Genomic DNA, 14,930 nt, shown 5'->3' with positions numbered 1-14,930 from the left:
ACTGTATACTGTCTGCTATACTTGGCTTTCCCATTAAACCCAAATCCAGATTGGGCTATCCTTCCAGGACCCTCTTCTAAAAGCTGGGATTTGCTTTCCTTGGTGCTTCAGCCACATTTCACGATCTCCTTCTAATAACATCCCTGCTGGCTCTAGACCTCACCCGCCGATGCATCTTCATTGCAATAGGGACATGAACCCACAGTGGTGCCGGAACTGGCTGCAGTGCCCGGGTTCATTAGTGACCATGAAAACATCTTTGATTTGTCTCCACTGACACCTCTATCTTGGTCTCCATTTCTGCTTTGGAAGTGCGTCCTCGGCTGATGCAAAGGCCCGACATCTGGGACATCCAGCTGTGGAAAAGGCCCTGCGGATGGCTTCCTGTCATTGCCGAGTAGATGACAGATCGCATCCACCCAGGTTATGTTGAGCTCACCTGTCGGAGACTTGCCTTCATCAAGGCTCAGGCCTGAAGCCGGAAGCCCTGCTGCTTAGCCAGCACAGGAGAGACCAGAGAAGAAACTCCAAAAGGCCGGCTTTATTATGGATTTTCCTCATTTGGCGATGTCCTGGGTGAACCATTAAGAGTTGAATGCTGAGGATTGAAGCAGTCTGTTTTGGAGAGGAACATCTGCTTCATTTGTGCTCTTAGCAGTAGCAGTGCCAGCCGGTGTCATTTCTGCTGCTGTGATGGCAGGGCCAGAGCGAGGCTGAAACGCTCAGTCCTCCTGTGCACTGCTCATCCTGCGGTCCCCGGGCCTTCGCCCACGCTGTCCCTGCCATCTGGGATGCCTTCCCCGCTTCTTCTCCACCTGCCCAGCCCTGCCTCCTCCCCCAAGCCTTCAGCTCCCAGGGGGCTCTCCTTCCCCGTGACAGCATCTGTATCTGCCACTCTCCTTTGTCATTCAGCATCTGCTTCCCCCACTGCCCTTCTGTGCCGGGCTGCACCGGGAGAGTCTCCTGCTTGGAGCTCACAAAGGACTTGCCAGAATGAGGCCAGAGTTAGGAGCAAAGTCAAGCTAGAACCTAAGTCTCCTTCCTCTCTGCTGTATTCTCCTGGACTAACTTGGTCTGTGAGTCGTTTTCTCCATCTGCCAGTGGAGATGACATCCCCTGTCCATCAACATGGGCTGAGATTTGTTCTGGATAGCATTCATTTTTGCGTTGTGGGGGTCATGTGGTGACGGTGGTTATCTTCTGACACAGGTTACCCTTTAGCAAGACTGAAGGGTCCAGGAGCTCCCTTACCCCAATGCTATTGAGCCGTATATTCATCTCTCTTCCAGTTCTGGCAGTGTGGCCAGTGGGCAGAAGTCGTGGTTGATGATCGCCTGCCTGTCCTGAACAGGAAGTACCTCTTTGTGCATCCTCTCAACAACCAAGAGTTTTGGCCGTGCCTGCTGGAGAAAGCCTATGCCAAGTAAGGACGGGCTCACCCCTCAGCCCAGGGCCTCCATGCTGCCCCGCCTGTGCAGCTGCTAGGCCTGGCAGGTGCTTCCCACCAGCCAGCCTGAGACTGTCGGCAGCTTTGCTGAATGCAAGCGATGACCCTGGGAGCATCAGAGCCTTTGCCATTTAGCTGGGCATCCTCCATAAACATTCACTGTGTGCAAGGCTGTGTTGGGCCCTTGGAAGGGACCCAGAGGCACCTAGCAAGGGGTGGGCAGGGCAGGGCTGGACAGAGATATGCACTGGCAATGATATTATTGCAAGGGCTGGTAGAGAGCCCGAATAAAATAAAATATCGCGGTCATAGTCTGCTGAGAGGACAAAGGAGAGAGAAAACAATTCTGACTTTCAGACTCACAGAGTCAGTCTGAGGCTACACAGAGGAAATGGCATTGAGTGAGGCCTTGAAGGATGGGTAGAATTTCAGCAGGGGAAGAAGAATGTGGGGGAGGCATCCCAACAGTGGGAATGATTCCAACAGAGAACTAGGGGAGGGACAGTTCAAAGTGAGGTCGGGTTGGTGGGGGCCTGCTGTGGCTGCTGCGGGATTGCATTTATGTGGGAGGGAGGGGGAGATGTTGTTGAGTATTATATGGTCCAAACACCATGATGCAGGGCTGTCTCCTGGTGTTGACAAGCTCGGGGACTTACAAACACCCCAGTTCACATTTTGCTTAGATTCTTTTGGGCTACTTATATTCAACAGAAGTTCATTGAGCATTTAACCAGAGACCAGGCTCTGTGCTTGGCACTGGGTTATAAACTCTCAGACTGGTTCACGCAGGTGTGTGCAAAAGTACCTGTATGTGTAAGAAGTCACTTTCTAAAGAACCACATAGGCGAGGGACACATCAGAGCTAGAAATCAACAGTAGGAGATGAAAGCCAGAGGACCACGCCTCTCAGGAGAAAAAGGGCAGTGGAGAGTGTTGCCTCATCAGGTTTCCTAAAGGTCATCCTAACCGGCCCCTCATGCCCAGGCTCTGGATGGTGAAGTGACCCAGGTGTAAGTAGTTGGCCTGAATCTGCTGAGGCCCTCGGTCATGTGACAGAAGACATCATTTAGCAAGACTGAAGACCAGGTCCAATCCCATCCGGGGTCCTGAGGGGTGGTGACAGCGCAGACTATCCGGCCCCTGTCCTTCTGGGAGTCACAAGCTGAACAGCAAGACATCTTGAGACCTCTTTTTTTGCGTTCTTCCTTTTGAGCCAACTTGTCAAAAGGGAAAGCAGTTGCTCTCTCCAGTGTCAAGAAGAGCTGTTGGTTAGGATTGGGGAGCGAAGCCCAGATCCCAGTCTAGGTTATTGAACCAATTCCTGTGCTTGGGGAGGTTCATTCATAAACACTGCCATTATCTTTCCAGTACGGAGTCAAGCTTCACCCCCTCGGGGCCTTGTTTCTCCTCATGTAAAGGGGGAGGGGAGAGCTGGCAGCTCACAGGGAGAATCAGAAAGCCTGTGGAATGGAATGATGACTCTGACCCCATTTTGTTAACAGCTGACCTAAGGCAGTCATTCAGCTTGGAAGGAAATAGGCAACTGGACCCTGAATCCACATTCCACTCCCTAAAGAAATCTAGCCGAGGATAAAATGCTTCAGCTATTAAGCTGTTTCAAAGCTTTCCCCTCCATCCAAAGGAGGAAGTAACACAATGCAGGAGTGAATCAGGTAGGATTTCAGCCCTTCAGAGCTGCAGCGCTAATGTCAGCACCCCCTCGACCTTCTCCTTTGGGATGTGAGCAGACAGGCTCAGGGAGGTGAAATGACTTGCTCAAGGTCACAGGGAGTTTGAGGCCATGCTGGACGGAGAACTGTTCTCCATCGGTACATGCTTTTCCATCATCCCTCATGCTGTCAGCCCTATGGGAAAGGATTTGTCTCTTTTGCGTCTTTGGTACTCAGTGTCTGGCACATGGGGACCACAGCTTGGACACAGAGAAGCTCTCTGTCCAGACGAGATGGCCCTCTTTCCCTCCAAGGGTGTAGGCACTGACAAGTGAATATGCGGCCTCCAAACTTCCAACTCTCCTGTGGCTGCGAGTCTGGAAATGCACTGGTCAAGGCAGCCAGAGGGGGTGAGGGGGAGGAATCTATGTTCGCAGATTTTTTTTCCCCTGAGGTCATAAAACAGAGAGGAGATTGGGGGCAAGATCAGGTAGGCTGCATGTCGTCCCATCTAGAATCTCTGCAGTTAAGAATTGCAGCATTTCGGCATCCTTTCTGGCTCTGACTTAGACATCTGAATTCTTCCCTCTTTCATGTGGTTTCTGGAAAGATAGACATGTCCCCAAAATGAGGCTGAAGCAAACGGATGAGAACAAGGCTCTCTCAGAATTCCCGGGTTCGGGTGACGAGGTGCAGTGACAGGTGTGGTGAGCACAAGTGCTCGCTATCTCTCCTTCCCTTTCTCTCTCCTGTCAGCAAAGGGGGCTAAGAATAGCTGCCATGTTCCTGACACATCAGCAGGATCGGTGAGCCCGTGCTTGTGAAGCAGAGAGGTAGCGCCTTGTCAGAACCCCCAGCTGCCACTAGGATGGGCTGTGGGCCCTGCAGAGAGCCAGTGAGAGGCTGTGAAAGCACGGAAGGGGGCTGCTGGCCACGGGTCCTGTGCTTGCATCGGGGGTCTCCGTGGTGACTGCAGAACGGTGGGGATGCAAGACATCAGCCAGAGCCTCAGACCCTGAGGACACGGGCCTGAGGTGACAGGGCAGAGCCTGGGAGCTGCTTTTCTGGGGTGACTCGGGTGCAGCCCTCTTTGAAGCTGGGGGTTGAGGGAGGGCCGTTGCAGGCCCAGAAGTCACACTGCTGGGCTCAGAAATGGTTCTCTGAACTTGCAGTGCCCTCAGCAAAGCCCTCCCCATCTAAGATCAGGAGCCACAATACCTGTGGGAAATCAAGAGAGGCAGACATTCACACCCAACCGGGCACAGTCATGATCCAAGGCAAACTTTGCTGTTGACCAAGCAAACACCTCAGAGATATGAGTCTGGTACCGGGCCTAACCCTGAGTCCGAGGGCGGGAGAGAAAGATAAGATTTAGAACCAGTTTGATAACAAGTTGAGATCAGTCACGCGGTTGTTCCTGTGGAATGGCTGTTTTGTTCCGTGTATCCTTTGCTCTCTTTACTAAAAGACTTTTTCTAAGCCATCCGTGGCATTTTTTGCCCGGAATGGTGTCCCACTTACAGAGGCTGCTTGATACGTATTTGCTGAAGTGAATTTACGTGACTTCTGGGTGATACTCTGGAGGAGAGAAGGACAGAGGTGGAAATAGGGTGAGAAAGGAGTGTCTGAGGAGCCCCCAGACCTGATCCAGCCAACCTCACCGTTTCCAGGTGAAAGGCTGAGGACTGGGGGGAAAGGTCTTGTCCAAGGTCACAGGCCCATTAGAGGAAGCCGCAGGGATGGACCCAGGCCCCGATCCCCGTGTGACTTGCATTCCCAGAAGGAAGGCTGTGGTAGGAATGTCGCTGCCGCTGGCCTGTGAAGGACTTGGTGTCTGCACCTCCGTCACCTGTTATCTCCCTGGTGCTGCTGGGTGATAAGTCTGAGACTGGGAATGGGAAACCGGGTCAAGGTTTGGACAATGTGAGAACAGAGGCTGCCTTGGCCACAGCAGGCATCGGGGTGGTTGACCGTGAGCTCTCTGAGGGCAGGAATGGGGTCCTGTTCATCTTTGAATGCTCAACACCTAGCATGACAACCCCACACCCCACAGTGGATACTCATCATAATAATATCCAGTATTTATTAAGGGCTTGCCATGAGCCAAGCCCTAGGTCCAGCCCCATGAGGTTAAGTAACTTGTCCAAGGTCAAGCAGCTAAATACGGGGTGAGGTTGGGATCTGACCCCTGGCCTGCAGGTCCAGCACCTGCACTCCTGACCTCTACACAGCACTGCCGCTTGCGGGGCTGCCCAGGCCCTGGGAGACCAAGGAAAGGATGTGACTACGAGTGGCATATGCCGAGAGTCTCCATCCAGGTGAATGGAAGGTGGGCGGCCATGGTCCAGGGGTGGACAGGCAGTCCATCGCCTGCAAAACATGCAGAGGTCAGGTGTGCAGCCTCCCTTTCCGAGTGTCTCACTGACGGCGCCACAGGGTTTGGGTCTGACTTCCTCTCCCAGGTTCCGCGGATCCTATCTGCACCTGCACTACGGCTACCTCCCCGATGCCCTGGTCGACCTCACGGGAGGGGTGGTCACCAGCATCGACCTGCACTCCTCCCCTTCTGACCTAGTGACGATGGTAAAGACAGCTGCCAACGCAGGCTCCCTGATGACCTGTGCCACGCCGGCCGGGGTGAGTAGACCAGGAATCCTTTGCATGGGTCTGGGCCTCTCCTCACCTGGAGTGTGCAGCCACTGGCTCATTCAGCTAGGGAGGGAGCCCTCAAAGCCACCTACTGGAGCACAGCAGGTCACGCTGTGCTTTACCGAGGTCACGTCCTTCAATGCTCAAGACAGCCCTCCCTCTGAGATAGGGATTGAAGGATTCGCTGACAGAAGAGGCAATGGGCTCAGAGAAGCCAAGGAAAATGCTCCCCATCACACAGCCAGCAGGTGGCTGAGCAGGTTGTTGCTCTCTGACCTCAAAGCCTTTGCCTATTACTTCCCCGTGACCAGAGGCAATGGGTCCAGAGTGAGCGGCTGGGGGGGGCCTTTGATTCTCCTTGTTTCTTTATGAAGGCAGCCTCCCAAAGGCAGCATGGCCCGTTTTGAAAAGTCTGAATGAGCCTCCAAATTATTAGTCTGTTCTGAGGTGGCCAGCTCCCTACTCACAGGGTGAGGATGCCTCCTTCACTCTTGAAACATGTGGGCTTTGAGCCACACGTTCCTAATCTGAAACGCCACCCAAAACTAAGATGTACTTCAAACCCCAATCACTCCTGGCTCCTGGGATGAGTTCCCTGCCATCTCATGGATGGCGAGTGACTGGGGGAGCAAGCAGGCCCGCCCCCGCTGCCAGCTCCTCAGGCTCTATCAGTCATACAGTGGGTGGTCTCTTGGGGTATGAAATGCCTGGGGCCTCAACCACCCAGCAGCCTTCAAACCCCACCTCTAGAAGAGTCCCAGGAATGCACGCCCTCCAGCCGAAGTCAGTGGGACACTTTTCACCAGCCGTGGCCCAGGGCCCATGAATTGTGCTGTTCTCTCTCTTGGGAGAACCTGTGAAAGTCTAAGGCGTGGTCTGCTTTTCTCCCGTGAAGCCAACAGGGGAGGCCACGAGAATGGAGAATGGCCTGGTGAGCCAGCATGCCTACACCGTGACTGGGGCCGAGCAGGTAAGGCTCCATGGGCTGGGCCCCATGGTCTTGCTCCTTGGAACAGGCGTCAGAACCACATGCCTCAGCAGGCCCAGCATAGCTGAAGTGAGTGTTTATCACCCTTACCTGTGGTGGCGCCCATCACGGACTCCTCGGTCCTTCTATTCTTCCAGAAGTTCTGGTGCTGCGTACCCTCATCCCCCAGCGATCCTGCTTTCCTTGAGGGCTCTCAGGCAGGGTGAGGGCCTAGCTGGACTGTGGATTATCCCTAAGGAAAGCAGAATGAACTAGCCAGTTGACTCTAGGGGAAGTTTTGCCCTGAAGAGTTTTAGTTGTAACATACCAACTAAACTACTGTAACAGACACTCCAAAATACAGGGCTCAAACAAGGTAAGGTTTGTTTTACTCTCAGGTAAGCAGGTGGTCCGAGAGCTAGTAGGTGGCTCTGCCGTCCACAGCATTGGACTTCCCCCTGTGAGCCCCGGACAGCTGCCCCAGGCCCCCTCCTCGTCCGGCCAGGGGAAGAGAAGGAGGCCAGGGGAAAGGGATGCAGCCTTTTGGAAGGAACACATTGGGAAAGGCACACTCTCCGATTCCATTCATCTGAACATGTGGCCACACTGAGGCGCAGGGAGTCTGGGAAACATACTGTCTAGCTGGACCACCACATGCCGGGCTGGAACTTTATTCCCATGGAAGAGGGCAGCGTGGCCACGGAGGACAGTCTTTCCCTTGATGCAAAACTGACTGGGTGCACAAAAACGTATGTAATTACGGTGTGCAGCATCATCCGGTCCAGAAAAATACTACTAACGTCCAGCTTCCTCCATTCAAAAGTGAAGAAGCGGAGGCCGGCGCGGGGACGGTCTCTCACAAGGTCACACAGCTACTTGAAGTGGCCGGGCCGACACCACAGCTCCTCAGTTCCCATCTATGTTTATCATGCAGCCATGCGGCGACAGTGCTTCCTGGCCTGGTGATGACTTCCCACAAAGGTTCCCCATCTCGGTACTTCCCACAAACCTCGAGGTGTAGTACCGTCTTCCAGGCCCTACCAGATAGCATTCCAAACTCCAGGGAGCATTTTTCACGGGCATTTATGGGCCAAGGAAAGCGGGGTGCCGGGGTCCGTTTCTAGCCTGCTTTCTCCTGCTGGCCTTCTCTCTCTCTGTGTCAATCTGTCTCTCCTGTCCATCGACCTAAGGCCACTTGTTCCATTGTTTCATGTTTTGGCGAGTGTTCCAACCCACAAAACAAGGACAAAATCTTACGTCTCCCTAAAGAAATCAGTAACAGCTACTTCCTCTGCAGAGTACCTAGGAGACAGTAGGCACCTAAAATGCTAGTTGGATCAACAAATGGGTGCCCTTGTAGGAGTGAGTGACATGGGCTTGGCCTTAGCCTATGAAGGTGACATTCTTGATCCTTCATCCTAGATCATAATGTGATGAGCTCAACACACATTTCCCACAAGCAAGGAAGAGGTTGTCCTGATATACCCAGGCCAGAAGAGATCCCCGTCCCAGTGGCTCCAGACTCCCTTCCTCTGAATTCCCCCAAGCCCTTCCCTGAATTCTCGGTGGGGACAGCCAATACCACCATCAGGCTTGGCCATGTCCAGGCACCGCTCCCCACACCTCCCCTGACCCAGATGTGGACAAGTCTGGGCTAGAGACAGCAAATCAGTTTTCTAATGAGTCAAACTTGATCATTGGCCCTGCTGCCTGGATTGCTGTATGGACAAGACTTTGGCACTGCTTCCAGATCTGGGGAAAGAGCTGTGATTGGTGATGGTATCTGTGCTGGGCATGGAATGAAAGAACCATGGTGCCTGCATGAGGCATCTGCCATTCCTGGACCCAGCCCTTGTTATTCACGGAGACAGCCTTTGTTTCTCCTCTGAACACAGGCGAGAAGGGGCTTGTGTGTTGAGAGGTCCAGATGTCCATGGATGTGGGTCTCCACAGAGGCTGGGCATGGCGACGGCAGAGACCGTCAGGTTATAGAGTGGCATATATATACACACCAAGGGCCGAGGGAAGGGAGGTGAACTCAGGACTCGGGCTGTGGGGGTTTGGGCTCCGGATGATTCCTTTCACTATGTGAGTGTTTGCTCCCCCACAGCACACACGTTGAGTTGTTCCTGTAATACAATAAGTGGTCTGAACAGGATACCCCCTCCCCTCTGAAGGAGGTGATGAAGACTTCGTGTCCTGTAGGCACTGTCCGGCCCCTCTGTGGCTGCTGACACTCCCCAGCCTGTGCTGTAAGGAGCACCAGCCTGGTGAGAGCCTCTGGGGAGCTCACCAGATCCCCTGCTTGGAGATTCAAGACGGACATGAACATTTTAAAGGCTCTGAGAAGGCCTGTATTAACCAGACAGGTACAGCTTAATGTTAATCAACCATTAACATTAAGAATAAGCATTAACAGCCTATGGGACTACCATTTGAGAGAATATGTTTAAGGAAATACTATCCTAGGATAGAGAACCTGGATTAGCTCTCGTCTCGAATGGACTCCTGAGCCACCCAGCCACAGTCCATGTGATCACCAGGAGGGCACTGACAGAAAAGAAGTGGCAGGGTCAGATAAGGGGCCAGGAACTTGCCTTAGTGAAAATTTCTCCTCCAGAAAGAGGAGGCTATAAATCTCTGCAAGTGTGAAGATTAAACCAGCCCATAAATGCTGTGTGCTTTTTAATCTGCTCATCCTCCCTCTGGGCGGGACACGGACAGGAAGATAAATGAAATTGGCATTTTTTATTATGTACCTAGCTTGGTCCATGACTCCCCTGGGCAAGGGGTGAGTGTTTATCTGCATGCCTCATTTAGCCCCCTTCCAGCCCCCTCCAGTCACTGGCCACTCTTCTCCCCTGGGCCCAGCTGAGCCCTTGACTGTCTGTTAGGCACTGAGGGTGGCTCATTAAGCTCTTTGGGCCACGGGGCGACCATTACTCATTCCTGCTTTGTGGGCACCACCAGGTGCTGGCAGTCAGTACGTTGTGTGCAAAGCCTGGGGTGCTCTAGGGTCGGGCAGAGAGGGACAGGAAACCTGGGTTTGAGCGAGGAGCCCCCGACCCCCATCCCGTGAGGCATTTAAAGCCAGAGCGCCTTCCACGGCAATGCCAGCCAAAGATAGACGCCGACAAGGAAAAGCCACAGAACAGAGCATTACCCAAGCTAGGATCTTGGACCCTCGTCTCACTGCATTGCTCCTTCATGGCAATGCTTTACTGGTGATCCCAGGGGCCTCGGCCAGGTGCTTAGGTTATATGCGGGGTCAGGTTCACAGCCACATCAAAGAATGGGCTGGGCACTGGAGCGGCTGTTCCTTTATTCTCCCCCCGCCCCCCGCACTACCCCCCCTCCCCGCACTGTCCCCCACCCCCAATTCCAAAATTAAGAACCTGGGCTTTGGAGAGTGACTATGGCTAGGATCAGAATTCTGCCTCTGCTGCTTTCTCTGTGGCCTTGGGAAAGTTGTCTAACCTCTCTGATGCTCAGTCCCCTCCTCTGCAAGACAGCGATTGTGTAAAAACCTGCCTCAGAGGATTGAAAGATGTATCTCCCATCAGGCACTCGGCCGGAGCCTGGTTCCAAGCACACGGGTTCTTTCCCTTGCAACGATATTCAGCTCAGCCTCCTCTGACCTGGAGTCATTGAACAAGTCCGCCCCCTTCCTCACCCCCAGGCCTCTGTCTCCGCAGACAACATTAGCACAGATCAATATCCCAGCTACAGCTCGATCATGCTTTAATTTCTCTCGCCAGGCTGAGCGCTGCTGGATCCGGGACTAGAGGTCCAAGGGTCGCCATTATTTCATTGTAATTTTTCAATAGTCCTGCCCTCTGGCCTCAAGTGGTCTGAAAAAGCAAATGTACCAACTCCCTTTCTGGGAGTGAGTGATGAGGAGGTCCCGGGGGGGAGGAAAGGCCAAGCCATGGAGGCTCCCTGCTCCAGAACAGAGATAGAGGAGCGGGATGAGGCGGGCTAGCCCCCAGTATCTCCATTTCCAAGTGGTCCCAGTCTTGCTCAAATCCTCCTCCTCACTCAGGACAGCGCTGTGAGACCCAGCACCGCTCCCAGTGGGCGCCTGGCAGGGAAGCAGCCGGGTCTGGGGTAGCAATGCGGGCTGCGGCAGGGTCTGGAGGAAGCTTGAGACCCACACATTCTCCCCTCTGCAGCAGGAGGTAACACTGTGCTATTTGTCCGCTGTTAAATCAGCTCACCCAAGCTCTGGGGTTCAGTCAGAAGGAACGATGAGTGGCCCCTGCTCGGCGAGGTGCTGAGCAGAAGGGGCCATGTTCTCTGCCTCAATCCAGCTCCATGCAGGCAGCAGGCATTGATTTTTTTTTTCCTTTCAATTTTTTTTTTCCTGGCTGCAGCCAAATGAGGTCAGAAGTTAAATTAGTCCTTGGAGGTAAAAAGCAGCTGCATTCATAGCCCCTCTTTCCGCTGACTTTGGCTGGAGGCCTCTGACTGTCCTTTTCTCTTCTTGCAGATTCAGTACCGGCGGGGCTGGGAAGACCTCCTCTGCCTGTGGAACCCCTGGGGCAAGGCCGAATGGCGAGGGCGCTGGAGGGACGGGTACGGCTTCTGAAAACCTCTCTATCTGTCACTGAGCCCCCTGTCAGAGAGGCCCCTGCCCCGTGGAGTCTGTCTCCCCTTCTACGGATCTCAATGCAGGCTTTTCCAGTTTACACCTGTCTGACTGTCGGTCCGTCTCACACTCCCATGAGGCCGCTCACCAAACATCTGTTGACACTGACTGTGTCCTGTCTGTACTACATGCACTGTTGGGTGGGTGCTGTGGGACATATACAGATGACAAGACCCAGTGTCTAGAAGGTCGCAGTCTAGAGCTTTGGAGACCATACCCAGAATTGGTTTAAAAAATGAAAATAAAAAGTGGAGGCAAAGCAGGAGCTGAGCTCCACCTGGCAGGAGAGCGGAGAGAAGGCCCTCATCCCATCATTGGGACTGATGGGATTCTGCCCTGGTGACGCCGTGTCCTCAGGGTGAAAAGAGTTTTTTGCGGGGGCAGGAGGTTAGGGAACTGAGGCAAAGGTCCAGATGGATATCGTTTTACTCAGTCCGGCTGGGTCGACGCCCTGCCCTACGGACCCGGACTCACTTTGTCTGATGCTGGACCAGCACCTTGCTCGGAGTAGGAATGGATGGAGCTGAGTGCGTCTCAGATGCCCCTGCTGGCCATGTCCCAGGAAGCTGCTCTCAGGACTAGTCCCTGAGCCCCACCCCCATGCTGACTGGCCATGAGATGCTGGTCCTGAGGACAGAGGGACGGTGACAGGTACTTACTCCTCTGGGCAGCCGGCAGGGCCCAGCTCGTGGCATTCCTCTGGGCCCATAAAGGGGTTCCTCTGATATCATAAAGGTGTTGATCCACAGGGATCAGCAGCCACAGCAACATTGCTGGTGGGGAGGGGGTGGGAGTGGGAGAGAGAACAGGATTTGAAAGGCAATGCAAAGCATTCAGACAAACAGAACAGGCCCCAACAAGCAGTGAAAGCGCAGTGAAAAGTGAGTTCCAGAAGGCAATGCACAGGTGGCCAGTGTCTCAGCCCCAATTTTCACCCCCACTCCCCCCAGAATATGGTCCAGTGGCCCCGGCCAGGCTGTGGCAGGGACTTGGACCCTTTGTGAGCCCCGGCAGCTGACAGGAGAGCCTGCACAAGGTGGCCCTCAGCCATTGGGAGATGGAAATGTGATTGGGTAGAGGGAAGGAAAGCAAGGGAGAGAGGGGAGAGGGAGGAAACAAGCCACATGAATTCACAGCATAAACCTGGGTGTGACCCCAGATGCCCCTGAAGCACTGGGCAGTGAATCCCCTCCACAGCAGGGGAATGAATTTGCAAAACCAGGAGCCATTGAACCATGTCTTCACTCTGACCCTTTCTCCATTTTTCTTGCCTCTATTCTTCCTTCCTTCCCAGGGCTACCCTTTGCCCTTTCCGATGTAAATCTTAACAACCTTTGGCCCTTTCCAACTCTCCTTCCCAATCATCACCCCAAGCTGCCAAATAAAGCCTGGGGGGTGATATAATTAGCCAGAGTCCCTGATTCCCATTTGGCTATGGGGCTAGGACCGGGGCCAATGTCAATGACAGTCCCCTGGGGTAGGAGGACAGGCGTGAATTTGAATTCGTGAGTTGATGTTTTGTTGCCCAGGCCTCCCAGGCTAAATATCAAATGACCAGGGGAGGCAGCAGGGGATGGGAGGTCAGGGACAGGAAGCCTCTGGTGGGCGGGCACATGTTCAGGGAAAGCTTGAATGAGGTTGAACTTGAGTTCAACTTCCAAAAACAGGTATGACTCCCTTCAGAAGAGATCACTGTGTGGGCGGGGACACGTAGGCCACCTGCTGAGCCAGGAACATTTACGGCATGTTCAAGGCCAACAAGCCGGCCTAGGGCAGAGGAACTGGGGAGAGAGGTGTTGGGAGCTGGGGCTGAGCCCAATGCCAGCTTACACGTTTGGATTTACACCCTATGAAGGCCTCTGAGCAGGGGAGGGATGTGTACACCGCAGGGACCGACTCTGTAGACTCTGTAGGGTCAGGTGTTTGGGCTGAACTTTGAGGTTCGCCATTTCCCACCAGAAACCAGGCTGGAAGGAAGCGACAGGGCTGCATGCGCACTGTCTCTATGCAGGTGATCTATTTCCTCTCCCCTCTTTAAAGAATGGGGGCGGAAGGAGAGAGCTGAATGGTCTAATCCCGGCCACAATTGAAATTTCAGTTGCACACACTTGAAGGCAAACTTGCATGAATCGATAGCGTATTGATTTACACTACATTTATTTTCCCTTACACACTGCAGGAAATGTAATTATCGCTTAATTATAAAATTGCCATTTTACAATAGCACATCTGACTGGCTCAGCCTGCAGCCAGGACCTGAGGGGTGGTGCCTGCCTGGCTCTCCCAGCACAGAGGTGACCCGCCCCCCCTTGGCCCTCGAGGAAAGCCTCTGGCAGAGAAAGATCTCATTACCTGCCTGTGCCTCTGGGCCTGTGGCCCCTGAGCATGCCTCCCCATTGAGGAGTGGGCTGAGGAGGGGGTACCTGTTCTCTTCTGCCTGGGAGGGTCTCCTCCTTCACCCCGGGTCCTAGGACTAGCTTTGGGAACATAGTACCCCATGAAGTGGATAATTTTAATTATTAAGCAAGCAAACAATTAGTGCATGCCTACTGTGTGCCAAGGCATGTGTTAAGCCCTGTGTTGATAGCATTACCGTGGGGAGCAAGGCTCACTGAGCGCATGGAACTTGGAGGCCAGTGAGGGGACAGCCAATCAAGCTTCTTTGGAGAAGACCATACTGCTGGGGAAAATAGCAGGCGGCAGGAAAAGAGAAAGACCGAATGTGAGAGGAAATGACTCCATAAAGGAAACCCTAGGCAGGAGCATACAGGAGCTGAGAGGGCCGATGAGGACGTCACTCATCAGGCGGCCGGGAGTCAGAGCTGACTGAAAGGCAAGTAACACACAGACAGTAACAAGTAACACAGGGTACCCCGTGCTGAGACACGAGTGGGACAGGGCGCCATGGAGCTCAAAGGAGGGACATTGACTCAAGGTGGCCTTGGAGTGGCAGAGGGGGACAAGCACAGCTTTCAGCAGAAGTGCCTTTTAGGAGGAAAGAAAAGTGAAGTTCCTGGGGTACAGGACAAAAGGGAGAAAGACTATTACAGGCAGAGGGAGCATTGTGGTGAAGGCCAAGAGCAGGAGGGAGGACACTGGGATTTCTAAGGACGTGAAGACATTCATTCTTGCTGGAGTGTAGCATTCGAGGGTGGGGGTAGGGAAACAGGGAGTACTCAGGTCAAGCCGGAGAGGTAGGCAGAGGCCAAGGTGCTATCTCAGGAGTTTGACCTTCATCCTGATAGTGAAAGGGAACCACTGATGTGTTCTAAGCCGGGGAATGCCATACTCAGACGTCTGGTTTAGAAAAATCATTTTGAGGTCAGTGTGGAGAATGGATGGGGAAGTGGGCAGGGCTGAGCCCAGGGAGACCAGTTAGAAGCCGAAGAGGGAGATGGGGCGGGGGGGGGGGGGGGCCTAGGGAAACAGCCATGGGGATGGAAACATGTGGGTGGCTTTGGGTGGGGTTTGGGAGCTGGAATCAAGAAATCATTATTATGGGTGATTGGATGTTCTTGTTTGGGCACCAGGAGGAGGCAGAGGGGAGTC

General features: G+C 53.7%; 1 protein-coding gene across 1 annotated transcript in view; it reads left to right on the top strand.

Annotated features, from left to right (window-relative positions):
• CAPN13 (calpain 13) overlaps positions 1–14,930 on the top strand; it is a gene marked incomplete at its 5' end in the record, with an annotated part of 46,062 nt that overhangs the window by 12,411 nt on the left and 18,721 nt on the right. The window contains 4 exons of the mRNA XM_079792115.1: positions 1,290–1,423; positions 5,580–5,754; positions 6,662–6,736; positions 11,223–11,308. Coding sequence (XP_079648241.1) covers positions 1,290–1,423; positions 5,580–5,754; positions 6,662–6,736; positions 11,223–11,308 — 470 coding nt within the window. The remainder of the gene's footprint in view (positions 1–1,289; positions 1,424–5,579; positions 5,755–6,661; positions 6,737–11,222; positions 11,309–14,930) is intronic.

This window comes from Cnephaeus nilssonii (assembly GCF_951640355.1).
Source record: "Cnephaeus nilssonii genome assembly, chromosome: 15".
Classification (NCBI taxonomy): domain Eukaryota; kingdom Metazoa; phylum Chordata; class Mammalia; order Chiroptera; family Vespertilionidae; genus Cnephaeus; species Cnephaeus nilssonii.
The sequence above is the reverse complement of the archived record's forward strand: the minus strand, read 5'-3'. Positions and strand labels throughout refer to the sequence as shown.